At 38.6% G+C, this 19,148-nt stretch overlaps 1 protein-coding gene across 2 annotated transcripts in view; it reads left to right on the top strand.

Moving 5' to 3' along the window:
• Nucleotides 1-19,148, top strand: part of SLC38A4 (solute carrier family 38 member 4) — a 64,316-nt gene that overhangs the window by 28,905 nt on the left and 16,263 nt on the right. For both annotated transcript variants that reach the window (XM_080810723.1, XM_080810722.1), the window contains exons 2-6: nt 7,159-7,388; nt 11,079-11,169; nt 11,671-11,786; nt 14,541-14,614; nt 15,084-15,176. In XM_080810723.1, the coding sequence (XP_080666849.1) occupies nt 7,270-7,388; nt 11,079-11,169; nt 11,671-11,786; nt 14,541-14,614; nt 15,084-15,176 (493 nt within the window). In that variant the 5' untranslated portion in view covers nt 7,159-7,269. The remainder of the gene's footprint in view (nt 1-7,158; nt 7,389-11,078; nt 11,170-11,670; nt 11,787-14,540; nt 14,615-15,083; nt 15,177-19,148) is intronic.

Below are 19,148 nucleotides of genomic sequence, written 5' to 3'. Positions count from 1 at the left end.
TGTTCAAAATAATTTAATATAAAAGTGATATTAGATTGACTTCATTGTTAAAGCTGTATTCATTTACCTAAGGTACATTTAGGATGTGGATTTAAGTCAGTTCCTTGGATGCAAAGATCATTTAGCTTTTAGAAGTTGTATGACCAGCTACATCCCACTTGCTCAACCAGAAGGTAAATGACATGGGAGGCAATCTGCTAACTAAGCCTAGATTTCAGAGTAGATTCGTCAGAAATAGGTAGGCATGAAAGATGATACAGACTGTGATGGTGGGAAATGCCCTGCCAATGTCAGCTTCCTCTTCACAATCGCTTATCAGGTAAAATAAATGTTTGCAGTCACTAGGGAAGGTCATAACTTTTGCCTCTTGACTCAAGGACAGCTTTGCTTTCCAGATTTGAGGTCTTTCTTTGAAGTTGAACTACCAAAGTAAAATAGAAGTCTGCTTTGCTGAGAATCTCCCATGCTACGTTTCTTGAGTACCTATTCAAAGAACAAGACACAATTTTTAATAACTGGAATTTGGCTACAAATTAGGACATTTAGATAGCTCTTAATAAATATGAAGAAACAAAGCCTTCTGACAGTAAGAGTATTCTAAATACCTTTGTTTCAAGTTCTGATTTTTTATTTTCATGAATAATTGAATTGAAGGAACAGTGCAGATGACCAGAGCACTGAAGAACTCTTTGTATCACACAGAAACTTCACTTCATTGAAAAGCTAGACTACAGAAAATTCTGTTGGACCAAATTTGCTTTTTCTTTTAGAATAATTTTGAACATTCTTTGTGGAGCAAAGCTGTTCTTTCTTCTGGTAGCCAGAGGGAAACACTTCCATTTCACTTCAAAATATTAACTTTTTAAGGTGTAACAAGAATGCATTCTTGTATCTATAAAGGAGATCATATAGAGATGCAATGGTCTTAGTAGAATATGACACCAGGCACTGTGCCACTGTGCCAGGAACATATAGGATCTACAAACCCAGCACTCTTTCTACCTTCATGAAGCTCTCTGCCTAGTAGAAGAGACAGGTATTTATCAAATAATCACATAATTTAAAACAGAAATTCAAAGTGTGAAAAGGATGTGAAGGAGAGGAGAATATGGTACCAGAGCATATAATGGCGGGTCTGGTTTGGTTGGGGGCCTTTCTGAACATTTGGCATTGAAAGATTTTCAGGGTCCTTTTTTTTTTTTTTTTTTTTTTTACTTTGGGAGACACTTGGGCTTAAGAATGTGGAGAAGAACCTTCCAGGCAGAGAGAACAGCATGCTACAATGTCCCAAGGTTGCAAGGAGAAATGAAAACAGTTCAGGGTATCCAGTGAATGAGGGGAGGTGTGATTCAATATGGGCCCAAAGAGCTGTGTGTGGGGGTTAAAGTATGTAGAGACAGATAGAGCCTTAGAACATACTAGGAACTTGGACTTTGTTCTAAAAAGTGATGAAAAAAAATCATTTCAGGGCCTTTAGCAGATAGTCCTTTGGAATAACATTGGTCATGGAGAGAGCAGTGAATGAATTATTTTTAAACATTGAAAGAAAGATTGATAGGACTTGATGACCGATTGGATGTGGGTAGGGAGATTCAGGATCAAGAATGAGAGGTGTCAATATCTATAGCTAGACTCCTCCCATGAGCAATTGGGTTAATGTAGTGCTGTCTACTGAGATGGAGAGCAGTAGAAGAATCTCTGCTTATGAAAATTTCATTCTCTCATAATGTTACATATCATGTATCACATATATTACACGTAATATATTTTTTCAATCAAGGTGTATGCCAACATCATTCTTCCTAACATACCCATGCAAAGATTCATTGATTATTCATTAAGTAGTTATTTAGAGAGAAAAAGGAGGTAAAACTGTAAATTATGTTATAATAGAATAGTTTGTTCAGAATCTGTTTTTTCTACCTAACAGTTCATCTGGTGCAGGGATTTTGCCTCTTTTTCTTTTTTAAAAGATTTTATTTTATTTATTTATTATTTATTTATCAGAGAGAGCACATGAGCAGGGTGTGGGGCCAGAGGGAGAGGGAGGGAGAGAATCTCAAGCAAACTCCATGCTGAGAACAGAGCCCGACCTGGGGCTTAGTCCCACGATCCTGAGATCATGAACTGAGCTGAAACCAAGAGTGAGATGCTGAACCGACTAAGCCACCTGGTGCCCCATGGGATTCTGTCTTACTCATCCTTTCTCTTTCATAGATTCTGGCTCATACTCCATTTTCAATATTTGTTGAATGAATAAATGCCATCTGTAAAATACTTCCACCCTGAAGTATAATCATGTTAATAAATTTTAAAATTATGATATGGTCTGAATGTTTCAAGATATGTGCTTTATGCTGTAGGCAAAAGGTGCAGAATGTCTAGTTGCTCATAATGTTCTAATTCTTTTTCAATTTTGTTTTAGCTGTTGTTTCCTTAAAATAGGTCAATAATAGAATCTTCAGAGCTAAAGATACAAGCTATGAAAATGTTTTCCAGCTTTTATGAGAAGATGCCCTTGCCCAGGGCTAAAATTAGGATTTGGGGCCAAGACCTTAAATCACTGTTTCATATTTCATGGGCTATGTCATGTCATAGTCAAAAGAGAATGTAATGTTTTATACCATCGTATAAATGCCATGAGATTAGGTCTCACTTTCCTTATTTGGGAAGGGTACTTACCTTGCTTACATTTTTGTGAGTTTTGAGAATTGTAAAGTCCTCTTTTATAAAAATTATAGATATGTATATAAAATACTATGTATGTTTCCATGCAGATAAAGACAGCAATTAAATTCTGATTATTAAAAGAAAGAAGGTTGTTGGCAGGGGGGCTGCTGTGTGGCTCAGTCAGTTAATCATCTGACTTCAGCTCAGGTCTTGATTTTGGGGTCCTGAGACCAGCCCCACATTGGGCTCCCTGTTCAGTGGGGAGTCTGCTTCTCCCTCTTCCTCTGCTCCTCCCTCCTGCTTGTCCTGTCTCTCTTTCTCTCAAATAAATAAACAAAATCTTAAAAATATACATATATTTAAAAAAGAATGCCCAACTTTACAAAAAGCACTCAGGCCTCCACTGCAGACAAAGAGGGGTTACAAGCAGGAATGGAAGCTCCACCCAAGAAGAAAATACGTGACAGCATTTTTGCTCCCATAGAAACCTGTCCGACCGGCACTTGGGTGGCTCAGTTCTTTTTTTTTTTTTTTTTTTTTTTAATTTTAATTTTTTTTATTTTAATAAACATATAATGTATTTTTATCCCCAGGGGTACAGGTCTGTGAATCGTCTGGTTTACACATTTCACAGCACTCATCATAGCACATACCCTCCCCAATGTCCATTTCCCCACCACCCTCTCCCATCCCCCTTCCCCCCCGCAACCCTCAGTCTGTTTCTTGAGATTGAGTCTTTTATGGTTTGTCTCCCTCCCAATCCCATCTTTTCATTTTTTCTTTTCCTACCTCCCCCCAAACCCCCCCACCTTGCATCTCCACTTCCTCATATCAAAGAGATCATATGATAGTTGTCTTTCTCCGATTGACTTATTTCGCTAAGCATGATACCCTCTAGTTCCATCCACGTCGTCGCAAATGGCAAGATTTCATGTCTTTTGATGGCTGCATAGTATTCCATTGTGTATATATACCACATCTTCTTTATCCATTCATCTGTTGATGGACATCTAGGCGCTTTCCACAGTTTGGCTATTGTGGACATTGCTGCTATAAACATTCGGGTGCACGTGCCCCTTCGGAGCAGGGTGGCTCAGTTCTTAAGTGTCTGCCTACGGCTCAGGGTTCTGGGATCGAACCCAACATCGTGTTCTCTGCTCAGCGGGAAGCCTGCTTCTCCCTTTTCCACTTGCCCTGCTTGTATTTCGCCTCCCGCTGTCTCTCTCTCTCTCTGCCAAATACATAAATAAAGTCTTAAAAAAAGGAAAGAAAGAAAAAAAGAAATCCTGTCCAAGAGCACCTTCTGCATCCGGGAGTGGCATTCTCCAGGATGCTCCACACATAGACACTTACAAAGAAGCCACTTCTGGGACCTACAGGAGAGCAACCCATTAATGAAATGGGGTTGTAAGATTGAAGAGAAACCCCGAGTACTACCTGTCTCAGTGAACTACAATACTCTTCATTCATAAAGATGAACAGACAATTTAGGATCACTAAGAATTTAAGAAAAACCTGAGGGCGAGAGAGGGACCAAGATAAACAAATAGAATTAATCCCAGAAAAAGACATAATTTAGGGAACAAAAGGAGCTTCTGAAAACTTCCAGTCAATGTCCTTAGAAAGATTTGAGAAAACACTGCCACCATAAAACAAACAAAAAAGTAGGATGAAAAAAAAAGAGAAGATGAAGACCAAACTATTACAAATTAAAAACATGATTGTGAAAAATAATTAGGGGACAGGGTGAAAAATAAAATAGATATAGTTTAAAAGTAAACAGTGTTATACAATGGAATAGTATTCTGCCATAAAAAAGAAGGAAATCTTGCCATTTGCAGTGACATGGATGGAGCTACAAGAGTATTCTGCTAAATGAGAGAAGTCAGTCCAAGAAAGACACGTGTCATAGGATTTCATTCATTGTGGAATTTAAGAAAGAAAACAAGAAAAGTGGGATAAAAAGAGCGAGAGGCAAACCAAGAAACAGACTCTCAACTATAGAGAACAAACCGGTGGTTATGGATGGGAGGATGGGGGAAATAGGGGATGGGGATGAAGGAGAACAATTGTCCTGAAGACCACTGGGTGATCTATGGAAGTGCTGAATCACTATATTATACACCTGAAAGTAATATTATACTGTATGTTTAAAAAACAAGGTAAACTGCGTTTTTCTGCTCTACTCAGTACTTCATCAAACAAAGTTTAAGGGCAAAGGAAAGCTTTTATCCAACATGAAACAACACAGGAATTTTGTTTACACACATGGACACATTGTGTGAAAAGAGTTATTCGAGGTGGATTTCAGCACGATGCAAAATGAATGGAAGAAAGAAGATGGAATGGCGTTCAGAAGACATTGGCAGCTGAGTGAGACCCAGAGGATGCAGAAGGAAACCATTCAGAAAGTAAAAGGATGGTACATTCACTTGCAAAGTTTTACTAACAGAGGACTTCTAGATCATTTATTATGTATTTATTATCATTTATTATCTCTTGGCTTTTTGGAACATTCCATTCACACAATCATAATGTTGTCAATGCTGATTGTGGGCTTTTAGTGTTCAGAAACAACCTACAGAAAATCGTAAGAGATTTCATTGTTTTACAGAATAGTAGGAAAGTATTTATGAAACTCAACATTGTATAAGTCTTTCATTAACTAAAACAATTAGGAGCTTGTGAGAGGGACGGATAGAAGGAAGTATGCTAAGTTCCTCACCTGTCATAGGTACAAGTCTAGAATTGATAAACCATGTCAGAGAGGTTTTAGTGAATAATTTAAATTTAGAATAACTAACTTTAAATAAGGAACTAAAATAGAAATGATCATTCAGAGTTCCTCCTCTTAGGGGAAACTGGTCTGTGTGATGGACAGGAGAAACTTCTTTACTCATTGAATGTAAGTTTCTATTTTTTCTTTAACCATATGGTTATCTTCTATCCCCTTTGTTGGCTTTTGTATTTTTTCTCTTTATCTTTATCATATTAATGAGTATATTCATTTTTATTCCTTCTGCTTGTAATACTATGTGCTTTTTTAAAAAAGATCCTGGGAGCTACTATCTTTTTTTGGTTCTGGACAGTTTTCTGCCATTATGTCTTTCTATTTTGCTCCCTGGCCTCATACTTTTCTCATAATAGGAGGTCAAATGGGGTATATTAGACTTCTTATTCTTGCTTCCCCTACCATGTCCCTTAACTTCATATTTGTCTTTTTAACCTATTTGTGATAAAATTTGAGTGATTTCCATGGATCTATCTTTCAGTTTCATGACTCTCCCTTCAGCTGAGTTCTCTTTATTTCGATGACTTCATTTTTTTGTTAGAATTCCCTTTTTGGCTCTTTTTCAAACCAGCCTGATCATCTTTTACAATGTTCTTATTTTATGGATGTTATTTCTTATTTTGAATCTTCCTATTAGTTTTTATTATATAGTTTTAAAGTCCCTTTTAGATTGCTTTGCTAGCTCCGGTTACTCCGGTATGAATCTTCTTTCTCAAGCTCTCTGATGCTCACCCTGAGGTTCCGTGTATGTTCTGTGGCTTTTGTACTTTGGGGTTGTGAACTCAGCAGGCAAGTGTGAGTTGCCTGCCACAGATGTGCTGCCCAGGTGCCAGATTGCAGAGGTGGGCTCCTAACTCAGCGGGGAGTCTGCTTCTCCCTCTGCCCCTCCCCCTACTTGTGCTCTTTCTCCTTCACTCTGTGCATGCTCTCTCTCTCTCTCTCTCTCTCTCTCTCGCAAAAATAAATAAATAACATTTTAATTAAAAAAAAAAAAGGCTAACTTGTGCTGGGATCCAATGAATTAAAGGCAGGACAGAACCTAAAAGCTGAGTCTCTTTGCTGTTAAAATGCATTTTAATTTTATATGGATGGTGACAGATACTTATTCAGAGATAAACCTGTACTTCCTTTTGGTACATTCTTAGCTTTGGCTTCCTGATCCAAGTGCCTGGAAAGCAGCTCCCTTAGTGTTCTTACCCTGTGTGGCATGTTATCAGGCATTCTGGTGATGGGAATTCTCTCATACCCAATTAGCAAATTCAAGCAGTAATTTTCTTACCTTACTGCTAGTAGAGACACTGTTAGATTCTGCCTTGTCAGGTCTTTGTCAACAATTTACTTTCGTCTTCTTTTCTTTTAGGCAATTTGCTTACAAACAGGAAAGCTTCTTGAGGCTGGCTGCCAGCTCTTACTGTTTTTTCTTCCCACAGTGACTAGCAAAGCACCTGCCATGTTCACCTACACAGGCTCCCTGTAAACATCCGCTGATTTAGCAATTTCTTCAATGGCTTTCCTTCTTCTTTGATTTTCTGTTTTTATGTTCGGTAAAGGAAACTTGCCAGACATAAATTCATAGGACATTTTCAGGAGTGTACTTTCTTTCTGTGTTTCTATAGAGATCCTACACAAAGTAGGTGATTCATAGTCATTTATCTAATTTAAAGAAAATCATGATTTATATCATGTTCTGCTTGCAGATCAGAGTGTTCTGAACACCAACCTAAAGTGGAAGAGCCTGAGGCTGAAGGTGCAGTGTACTGTTTACACTGAAGGAGCTGGTGTGTGGACAAGAGACGCTGGCAGCTCAAATGGACCCCATGGAGCTGAGAAATGTCAACACTGAGCCAGAGGACGAGAGCATCAGTGGAGAAAGTGCTCAAGATAGCTACACCGGGATGGGAAATTTAGACAAGGCAGCGATGAGCAGGTATGGGATTAAAAATGACCAGGTCCCATGGAAAAATGTCAGGCTTACAGATGTGCAAAACAAGGTTTTTGCCAGGAGGAACTGGGTGCATTACCTAATTGCAAGATAACATGACATTGATGTTCACACATCAACTCTCTGATTCTGAAGTTCATTATTGTATCATTACTATATGTCTCTCTGATTTAGACTGTGTGTGACTAGTTTAGAATTGAGGTTACAGTGTTCTTGTCCCCCACTAATATAGAACATTTGAAGTTATCTTAACCTATCACTTCTTTCACCTTTTGGACTATTGTCATCTTCCTTTGACTGCCTCCTCAGTGTTGCGGCATCTCCAGAATTCTGTAGGGAGTCTTGTGTCACTAAAAGGGACCTGTGAACAAGTTCACTGACAACTCTTACGGTTCCACTCACTGAGTGTGCGCCATGTCTTCAGCCTGTTAGACTTCTCAACTTCATTTCAGATCACTCTATCCAACTGTCTACCACATATCTCTGCAGGGTGCCTCGTGTGTCTGAATTGCCTCATTTATAAAGTCAGACTTGTGATGTCTAATATTGAACTCCTGTATTTCTCTTCAAAATCTCCTCCTCCTCCTCCAGTAATTGTCATTATGGTGAAAGTCGCCACTGTCCTATACAACTCAGTCAGTAGACCCTGACTATCAACCTCGAATCGCCCTTTCCCCCAACCACACATCCAGTGTGTTTGATTGTATCTGGTTGGTTCTATCTCTTTAATGTTTCAAATCCACTCTCGTCTCTGTACCCATTCTGCTGCCATCTTACTCTAGGATCGGATCATCTGTCACCTATAAAACTTCCATTTTGTCTCCCTCTCTTACATTTTGCTCACCTTCAATGGCTCTTTACATCCCTGCAAAAGTAATTTTTTACAGTTGCAAAGTGATTTGGGTTCCATCCCTTAGTAAAGACTCTCCATTAGCTATAAGACAAAGATTAGGCCCTACATTGCTTGGCATGTAAGGCCCTTCATGACCTATCTCTGACCTGGCTCTCCTGTCCATCTCTTGCTCGGCTCCCTTTTTGTGGGAAAGCCTTCTTGGGCCACTCCCAGCTCCCTGCACCTTCACTCATCCTGCTCCATCTGTTTGGAATGCCATCTTTTTGTGTCACCCACCCACCTTCCCCTTTCTCTATTGATACCATTCATCCTCCAAGATATAGCTCAAAAGTAGAACTCCTATAGAGCCTTCCCTCTGGTGGAAGTGACCACCCCCTCCTTTGTGTGCCCTCTCTCCTTTGTCATTCCACTACAACAGGCTACTGGCTTCTGTGGACCCAGCACATAGCATACTGCCTGGAACATAGTAGGTGCACAATAGCCATTTGATAAAGGAAATTCATTTCTCCTAAAATGGTATATAACACAAAAGATGCATGACTTCAGACATTTAAAAGGAAATGTTTGACCAGCTCTAGGCCTGAAGTAGAGAATATGACCCTCAAACAAGGACATCTCATTTCATTTCACAACATTCAGGAAAGACCATCAGGAGGAAGCCCTGTTCTTCCTCCGTGGAGCCCATACAGTTGGTTTGTAAGCCGATGGAGAGAGATGATGGAGAAGTAACTCGTGGCATTTTCTTAGTTGAGCCACTCTTGAGAAGATACAGGGTGGCAGAACTCAGGGCTTTGGGATCTGCAGAGTGGTTGCCTGAGTTGCAAGAAGATATTTATCTTCTCATGAGCTTCAGTGAAAAATGCAGAACCTACTTGCCAATGGACCAACTCTGGGGGCTCTTGTTCCGAAGAAGGAGGCCCAGAGATATGAACCCTGCAGAGGTGACCGAGCGGAGGGGGCATCATCCTAAGAACAGTCCTATAGAGTCATTCAATTTTGGTCCTCTAAAAGCCACAGTGGAAAGATGGGAATGCTTTTGTTAAGCTTCGTACAATGTGTTCTGGACTACTTACAGTGACTTAGCTTTTAACTCCTGACTCAGACCGAGATCATCATTTTGCAATTTTATAATCACTTTAAGAAGATGGGTTTTGCTTATGTTTGGCTGGGATTGATCCCTTCAATGTAAATTGTTGGGAAATTGAACATAACTCATTTATTTGGAATCATTATACTTATGTTCTCAATACATGCTGGATTCGGTATCAAAACATTTTAGACATTCAAAGCATTTCTCATATATTTTATCCAATCTTGTCATGTTTTCTGATTGTAAGTCATCTCATGCCAAAATAAAAACATGTGAATGACTCGAGAGAGAAAAATCTATTTACTTCCACACTTTAAATTTTAAAAACTACTCACGGACTACAGGATTCTAATTTATTGACTGAAGTAAAAAAAAAAAAAAAAAGAATGTTGGCATTCCAGAGTTTAAATCCAGATGACACTTTTGCTTTCTAATCCTTAGGCCTGTTTTAGGCTCCATTTCATCTTATTTTGTCTGTTTCCAAATACAAAGATTATGTACCAATCTCCACATAGCAAGTCTATTAACTACAGATTATTAGAATAAAGCACAAAAAGGGAACAGGGAGTAAGGGGGTTCATGCAGGGATGGAAAAAAACACCAACGGACATTATGCTTCCTAAAAGAAAGAGGAGAATGCTGGGAGATATTCCTAATTTATACCCAGCGAATATCTAGAAAAGCACATCAAACTTAGTAACTTTGTCTGCTGGTTCTACCTGTACTTGACATTCTTCTCCTTTACTCTCCCAAAGTAACCCTGTTATCTCTCTTTCTCACAAGATATTTTCAGGATTAGCTTCTGTTATAAAGGGCAATTTGTACAAATCTCCTATAATTACTAGTCAAGCCTTTTGGACATGTGGTTGGACTAGATTTGTCTCCTCAAACCCCTGGCATATGACCCCAGGATCTGTACAGGACAGCTGTATGTGGCGACCAGCCTCTGCCCAAGTAGACCACAATCACAGTGTTCGTAAATGGCGATGGTGGAAAGCCCTGCTTCCTTCCAAGTATATCTTCAGAGTCAGGAAAATCTGTGCACTCACACACAAAAACAACCAAACACAACACAGAGCTAACATTGAACTACATTCCAGCAAGGAATATGTGACTACACAGGTGGAGCCATGAAAAGAGGAAAACCCCAGCTACGGAGTCCTGCCTGGGACTGCAGGGTGCCATGGAAGACCCTAGACTCGGAGCTCGGTGGGTGTGGGCATGTTATTTCCGTTTTCTGAGGTAGGGTCACCTCATCTGTAGAGCAGGGACATGAAAGTTCCTCTCGTAGAGATAACTGAACATTCAATGAGATGAGGATCCCATGCCTAGGCACTTAATATTTATTGAATTAATACAATTGTCTGATTTTGGTGTGGTAGTAGTGGAGAAAACTCAGTCACTGCTCTGTACTTTCTCTTTGGGAGGGCTCAAAATGAAAACAAAATTAGCTGTAACTATTCTTTTTTTTTTTTTTTTTTTTTTGCACAGTTCATGTGGGAAGAAAAAATGTGTTTTAAAAAAATTATTTTCTTCCTTCATAACTTCTCTCCTTCCCAAAGTCTATTCAGGAATGGAGCCCAGCTCTTTTCTGCAAGGAAAAAAAAAATTTTTTTTAAGTGCTTTGTTTTTTCTCTCAGATTCAGTGACTTAGATCACCTGAAACATACTATAATTCAGAGCATTTACTTAGATGTTTTTCCTTCATTTTCTTTTTTGTATGTGCATCCAGTCAATTTACTAATGAAGATGCTGAAAGTCAGAAATTCCTGACGAATGGATTTTTAGGGGAAAAGAAGCTGGCCAATTATGATGATGAACATGTAAGTGAATCTCTGCTTTGGGGCAGTAAACAGGACTCGAGGGTGCCTGATCTACCTAGGTCTCTGTGGGAAAACAATGTGACTGAAATTTTCCAAGCCTTGATCAGCACATTCTCTGTTTATTCAGGCCCTTACTGGAATAAGGACTTGTTTTTCCTGTTCACCATATGGCTACATAAATCATTTATGAAATTCATTTGTTTTTTGGAGAAATCATTCTAACCCAAATGTAATCTGCAATCAGACATGTTTTCCCTTCTTTACGTTACCCAACCGGTATTTTCTACTTTTTTCCCCAAGACCCCTGCTGAAACCAAGCATTCCTTTGAAAATTATATGCTTTTATGGAAGCAAAAGCTTTTATTCACTGTGATTTTTATCTTACCCCTCATTTTTAAACCATAAGCTCCTCCAGTAAAGATAATGTGAGAATAAGAATAATTTGAAAAGGGTTCATCCTTTGGCAAATATTTGCTTAAAATACACGCTTTTTTCTGGAAGCATCCTGGAACCACCTCCTTTGGAATGTCTTCATTCAACCTGAGTAATGCCATCATGGGCAGTGGAATCTTGGGCCTGTCCTATGCCATGGCCAACACGGGGATCATACTTTTTATGTAAGTATATCTCGTTCAAAGCCCATTTATGCCTTGTGTTTTTTTAATTAATGATCTCGAGTTTGATCTTTGTGAACAGGAATGATCTGAGAAAGTATTAACATATTCTCTGGCTTCTAGATAAAACAACAACCTGAGGACTAATCAGAGCAGACTAATCATGGTGCTTGTTCAACCAGCTGCCCCTAACCACCTCGGCAGAAAATATATGTGCTCAACCACCCAAAGTACTGGAGCAGCCCTACCAGTTCAAAAGAAGCATTTTACAAAGTGATTCTCTGTAAAAAGACCTTTCCCAGAAGCAGATCCAACTGTATCACCCTGTGAGGGAAAAGATCCCATCCCAAACCAGGCTTACAGAGTCCTGCATGCCCTGGTCCCATCTTGTGCCCCATCCCCTACACCCCCTAGATGCCTGATACAATGAGCACACTGGCTTTCTTTCCATCCCAGAAGGTTCCATATTCCCCTCTTACCACAGGGCCTTTGCACATGGTCCTAGAATTCTTTTTCCTTTCCTCTTCATCTAGTTGACTTCTCATAGCATAGCTCACCCTCACTCAAGTTATGCCATTGTTGACCTCCACGACTGGGACAAATACTTATTTTACACACTCCACAATTTTAATTCTTTAGTGCAGTTGTTTGATTTATTTGGTTAGTATCTCTCTCCCTTGCTAGACTATAATCTCCAGGGGATTGAGCCCTTGTCTGTTTTCACTCACCACATGTCTGTATCCCCAAGACCTAGTACAGTGCTTGGGACAGAAATATTTACAGACTGGCCCGAGTTTATTCCTAAACCTAGGTACTTGGTCAAATGCTGCCTAAGGGCAGCAGCATCACGACCTGGGGGATGGATACCGCATTGTCTGTGACAAATAGCCACAGATGTTCATGTGCATTACATACAGCCTGGTATTTTCTAAGACACAGTTGGCAGCCATGGAATTCTTCACAGGAATACAGTCTAATATTAGGCAACTGTGTGAATGCAGATCACCATCCCTAATGCAATGTTAGAGCGTTAAATAGCTGTCTAAGAATGCAATGCTTATGTTATAAATATATGCCATTTATGTTTTGAGCATCACTTATGATTAGATAATCACACAGCTATTTGAGGGCTAAGGATCAGGCAGAACTATAAATATTTATATTGTGTTACTGCTCTGATCTGTTTTGGGTATAATATTTTTTAGCCGGATGGATTTTTATATCAATGTCATGTTTGAAACAAAATCATTTTTTTTAATCCTCTGAATCTTAATGGCTTAGAGATGTATTCATATACACAGTTGTATGTTTTTGTCATAGGCCCTAAGACTGCCTTCTCCTTATTCATTATACATACTGTTACAATTAGGCAGTTATCATTGATGACTGAGGAATAGAAAAAAGAGACTCTTCCCCTGACCCTAGGCCTAGGGCCACAAGATGATTTTCAAGGGAGGACAATATTCCACTTTTAAAACCAAGGCCCTCATTTCAGGCCTAAACATTGAACAAATTAAACACTCCAGAGCAATTACGTTGTTGGATATTAGAAGGTGTATATCCAAGGAGCACAGATTGAATTTGGTTATCCCCCTTAATTCACAGCAAGTGACACAGGATTTCATTGGTTTTACTTTTAGTATTCCCTGCCAAAGGAAGTATGGTTTTAGAACACAGGGAATGCTCATTATTTTTCCAGGAAACAAAATTCTGTAATCCAAATCTCATTTTAGGTGAGTTCACAGGTGTATGGAAACATACATAAGTAAGTCATTGACTTGACAGTTCTGATAAATGTATTTTGTGGAAAACAAGAGCACGGGTTAGCTAGTGTAGTTATAAAAATGTGTAACTCGTGGCCCAAATGTACATTTGCAACGTTGACTTCATCAGGAATTACCATAGAATTAGATCAATTGTGGGGAAAATGTTTAATGTGTTCTGGTCGTGTAAAACAAAGAATAAAGGGTTTTTTGGTTTGGGTTTTTTTTTTTTTTCTAATGATGTCTGGTAAATTTAGTATTATTCCTTTATTTATTATATAGATGCTTTTATCTGTGCTCTTGTTTTTGCTTTCCAATTCTTAGTTTTTGGAGAAACAATGATCACTATATGCATAAGGAATTCATACATGCCTGTAGACATGTAGAGGGTCCTGACCCAGAAATGATTCTTTCTGACCACAACACAAAAAGACATTTTTCTGAGCCCTATCCTTCCCTTTCTCTGTTTGCTCTGTTATACGGGCAACCGCCTGACCCTCTGGCTCACACAGTATCTTATTGTCTCATGTGCAGGATCAGTAGTGATGCAGGTTAGACTCTGCATGCTCTGGCTTCTGTATTTCTAGATTTTACATTAAGGGTTAGCCAGCTTGTCAAATAGCCCCTCAATTACAAATGTTGCTGAGAATAGCACACAAATATGATGGACATATATTCATAAGCTGAACAAGTAGATAGAGTATTTGTTAATTCTGCTATACATTTAGCATCTGGGTTATGAACCAGATTCTACTAGTGGGTAACACTAAAAAAAAAAAAAAAAAAAAAAATGAAATGCGAGGAACTTCCGGTGGTATGTTTTAGCACATAAAATAGAGCAACTTCCAAAGAATTTCTCAACTTCCCCAAAATCCACATACTTTTGGAAAGTTAATGGCTGAAAGGACCAGTGTGATAATTTATGATAATATCTAACATGAGTGTGTCTTATTTATTATAGAAATTTACTGTCTACTCTCTGTTCCCTTCCCAGAATCATGCTGCTTGCTGTAGCAATATTATCACTCTACTCAGTTCACCTTTTATTAAAGACCGCCAAGGAAGGAGGTATGCTACCCCTCAAGTCCGAGATGTTCTACTTTGAACCTTGTTGAAGGCTAATTCAGTCTATTGCTGTCTAACTACAGGAAGATTTTAGTCAATTTCACATTTCATTTTCTTCTGACCCCAGTGACATGGCTTCTCAATGTTTTTAGTAATTTGGGGCAGCTAAGAGAAGTGAAAGGCAACTGGCTCAGGTTCAAGCCAAATAGGAAAAAGGAGTCTTGATGGATGACAGAAATAAGAGTTCTGACTCGCTGCACAGAGCTTAGATGAATGAAGCCATTGCTTCTCGTCTGCAGAACATTTAACGAGTTTTGTATTGGCTTCTAAGATTGTATCTTTGGGGTTTATAATTTCTATGTGGTGTTTATGTACAACTTCGAGACTCCAGTGTACAATTATAGAAATAGTTTAGTCATTAAAACAATACTTTTAAAAGGTTGTTTTTTATTTCTTTTACTTTTTATTATAGGGTCTTTAATTTACGAAAAACTAGGAGAAAAGGCATTTGGATGGCCTGGAAAAATCGGAGCTTTTGTTTCCATTACAATGCAGAACATTGGAGGTAAGGGCATATAATGTTTGCTACTACTTAACTTTCTAAAGAATGTTCAATAAACCAGAAAACTCTTAGGGCAATGAACAAGCACTTTAAATACAGAAAAACAACTGCTTTATATTCAGAACTTTTAAAAATAAGGATTCTTAAGTAGATTTGCTGTCCTTCTTTAATTAAAAATAACAATATCTAAGAAAATATTATATAGGATCCCACTAAATGAATTCTAGAAGTAAAATAGAAAGTAAAAGCTTTCTTGATTTCAAAGGCTATTATGGCTTTCATTTAAATTTACAAGATTAAAGCATTAGTGCTTATTTCTGTCATTGCCAGAACAGTTGATATTTCATACATATGACTGAGTCTATTTCATAAACCTGAAAATTAAGTATCTGAGAGGCATAGCCAAATATGAGGGGTCCTTGAGGCAGCCTGCACAGAGCCAGCCTATTGGAGTGTGTCCCAAGAAGTTGTGCGAAAGGAAAAATCTGGCTAGGTAGACATCAGGAGCATTATAATAAAACCACAAATTCCTTGGTTCTACAAATTCTTATAATACCAGAGTAGAACCTAGGAATATGTGTTTTTAATAGTGTTCCAGGTCATATGTTTGCCCATCAGCTTCACCAGCCCTTTGGAGTCTTTGACCCTCAGAAGGCATCCAGACCCTTGATTCCTATGTCCTACTGCCTACGTCCTCCTACATGGCCTGGAATCTCTCATCACACAGTGGTGCTTACTTCCTCACTTCCTCCCCAGTCCCCAAACCTGCCATTTTCTTCTTTTCTTCTTTTCTCAATGAACAATACCAGCAGCATCCAGTTTCTTGAGCCAAACATCATAGGTGTCATCCTATAACCTCTCCCTCCCTCCTTAACCCTGAACATCCAATCAAATACCAGCTCCTGTCCATTTTGGTTTTTTACCTGCCTTGCGATGTTCTGCTTTCCTTCCAGCTCTCCATCGCAGTTCAGGTGGTCACTGTTTCTGCTCAGACTCTTGCAGTAGCCTTCTAACTGGGCTTCCTACCTTGAGTTTCTCCTGCTCCTATCTCCGATTTCTCCAAGTTCACTTTCTCAGATGTTAATCTAGTCTTGCTCCTCACGTGCATAAAATTCTTCAGCATGACCTTGTTATTTTCAGGATAAAACGTAAACTCCTTGGCCCATCACATAAGGGTCTTCATCTTTCTTCTGCCTACCTTTTGGATACCTTTCCTACCACCGCATACCTACCTAGCTAGCTAGCTCTCTTCTATATGTCCTGTCATACCGTAACAAACATATTCAGTTCCCCTACTCTTGGAGTCCCCCAGCCCAAATCCCCCCAACCCCGCCCCCCCCACATGTTCTTTCTGTTTGCTCCCATGACCCATTGCTTCTCTAGACGAGTACATACTAGTCCTTCCAGGTTCCCTTGGCCCTGTTTGTATGTATCAGACATGACACTGATTTTTTAAAATATTTTAAAGCCCTTGAGTAGAGAATAGACTTTGGGAGTCCGGTGCACCTAAATTTGAGTCTGTTTCTGTCACTCTCTGTGACTTGACTTGTCTAATTTTTCCATCTATGAAAATGAGAGTAATATCTCATCTCACAAGGTCATTGTGAGGGTGAAATCAGATAATATATGGCCCATAATAAGGGTTCAGTACATCCTTTCCTCCCTCGTTCTCGGATTCAATGTCTCTGGAGCCTTCCTGATTATTTTTTAAATGGGCATTTTTATGATTATAAGACAAATATATGCTAATTGTGAAAAACTAAAACATTACATAAATATATTAATTATAAAGAAATGTTTATATAACTCACTCTTAGAAATAACCACTCCAAGCTTTTCCTCTATGCAAAATTTAATAAATATATTGTTCCTGATAAAATTAGATCATCTTATAATACTGATTTGAAGCTTCCTTTTTTTACTTGACAATATGCCTTGAATGTATTTGCATATTATTCTTTTAAATGGATTTTGAATTTTCCATTGTGCAAATGTACCATAATGGGCTTACTGAATCCCTTATTGATGTTGGATTGTTTCCAGTTTTTCACTATGACAAATAATTGCTGCAATAAATAAATTTGCACAGAGATCTTGCAAGGAGGTGACCCTTCTTAAATAAAATCATTGGAGTTATCTAGGATTTCTGGAATTAGGCAATTCTCTTAATAAGTTTTATCCAACTAAACCTGCTCCTACTAATGTATGGTTGGTAAGCAGCTAAATAAAATCCAGGCATTTCTTAATGATTTGTATTTATTTCTTTTCATATCTGTATATATTGAGACTATTTTGGCAGTAATTCCCTGGATTGTTTCCTACATTTTACTGGTTTGGGGCCACAAGCCATCTCCCACTGAATAGATTGCTTTACATTTGGTTCAAATTTTCAGCCTTTTCAAGACTTAAAATGTCAGGCATTTCATAAGATCACCTCATAGTTGATCTAATTTACTTGTTTGGATAATTGAAATAACTGGGCATACACATATTTAGCCCTAAACCCAATGAGCTAAGGGGCAACAACACTGTCTTTTGCTCACAGTGTAGCTACCATTATGCTTCTAAATAATGGCATAAACGATAAAATGGTCTCTCAGTCGAGATGCACACCCATGGAGGAAGTGTGGCTTTAAGGGAATAAAACAAAATTTCATCTACCATTCCTGAAAATGCTCTCACTTTGGTTATTCTATGTGATTAGTAGTTATATTAGCCTAAGGGAAATCACTTGTATTTCTGTATTTAGCAACTCCACATTTAGAATGTTTAATTTTCTCAATCCCCTGAAAAATTAACATTTACCACAGATGTTTCAACATTAGCAGAATAATGTTGACATTACCCAGACAGGTCTGGATCATTCTAAATTTTCAAAGACCAAACACATTAACAGTGGTGACATCACTGAAAGTCAGCAATTAACAGCTCTAAAATTGAAGGGTACCTCACTGAGCCAGTTAATCAGAAATATCTCCTCTGTTTGCGCTCTGTAAGATTTAGCTTTAGCCAAGGTCTTTGTAAAGATTAACTAAATAGTATTTACAGAAGACACATCAGGTATTGTAAAAATCATTTCATTTCACAATAGAGCAGAAACACTGGCCTGAAGTCAGGGATCTTATATTTTGCTTGTGGTCTGTTCTCAATCTGTGAGATCTTGGACATGTCAAGGAAGCTTTCAAACCTTTATGTCCTCACCTGTGGAATGAAAATAGCCTACACCTTGTTGTCTTACATGGCTTTTCAGCTGCTCAAATGGAGTAATCTGCAGGACTGACCAATGTAGGGAATCATTATCACCATTATTACTTTTGCTGGAGGTTAAAGAAATCCTTTGAAACTATTAATAGTACAATTTGCAACTTAGATATTTGCTTTCACATGTCTGTGAGCAAAAATTCACCAGAAAGGTGTAGCATGCACTTAAACATTGCAAGGCAAAATTTGTCAAATCTTATTTTTAATTTAAATTAATAAAGTGAATTTTATTTTTAACTTCCTGGACCCTGTGTCAAATTAGCATTATACTTCATGGCATGGATGGACTTGGGAAACAGATGTTGCCTCAAGCCCTACAACTTTAGGCAACGTTGTATGTTATGAATGTGTATACATACGCATTTTTCCAGGGAGAGGGTTTATAGATTATACCGACAGACTTTCAGAAGAGTACCTGATAACACATCATTCACCACATTTATCACATATCCTATCACTTATGTAGATGCTCAAGAACTTTTGCCATACTCTTTAATTTCTTATTAGGGAAAGGGAGACTGGGATATAGAGAAAACAAATCTGTTGACCAAGGTGGGAGAAGCTATCATCTCTTACATTCTTTTATCTATCCAGTCAGCCTCCAGTTGAGATGATCCGTGCCCTGAAGCGTTGGGTGCCCCTCAGGGAGGTTACAGAGGACTAGACTAGCACCCTCTTGGGAACTTCCCTCTCTCCTCTGGCCCAGGCCTTTTG

This window comes from Martes martes (genome assembly GCF_963455335.1).
Source record: "Martes martes genome assembly, chromosome: 8".
Classification (NCBI taxonomy): Eukaryota; Metazoa; Chordata; class Mammalia; order Carnivora; family Mustelidae; genus Martes; species Martes martes.
This window is presented reverse-complemented; position numbering and strand designations above follow the sequence as displayed.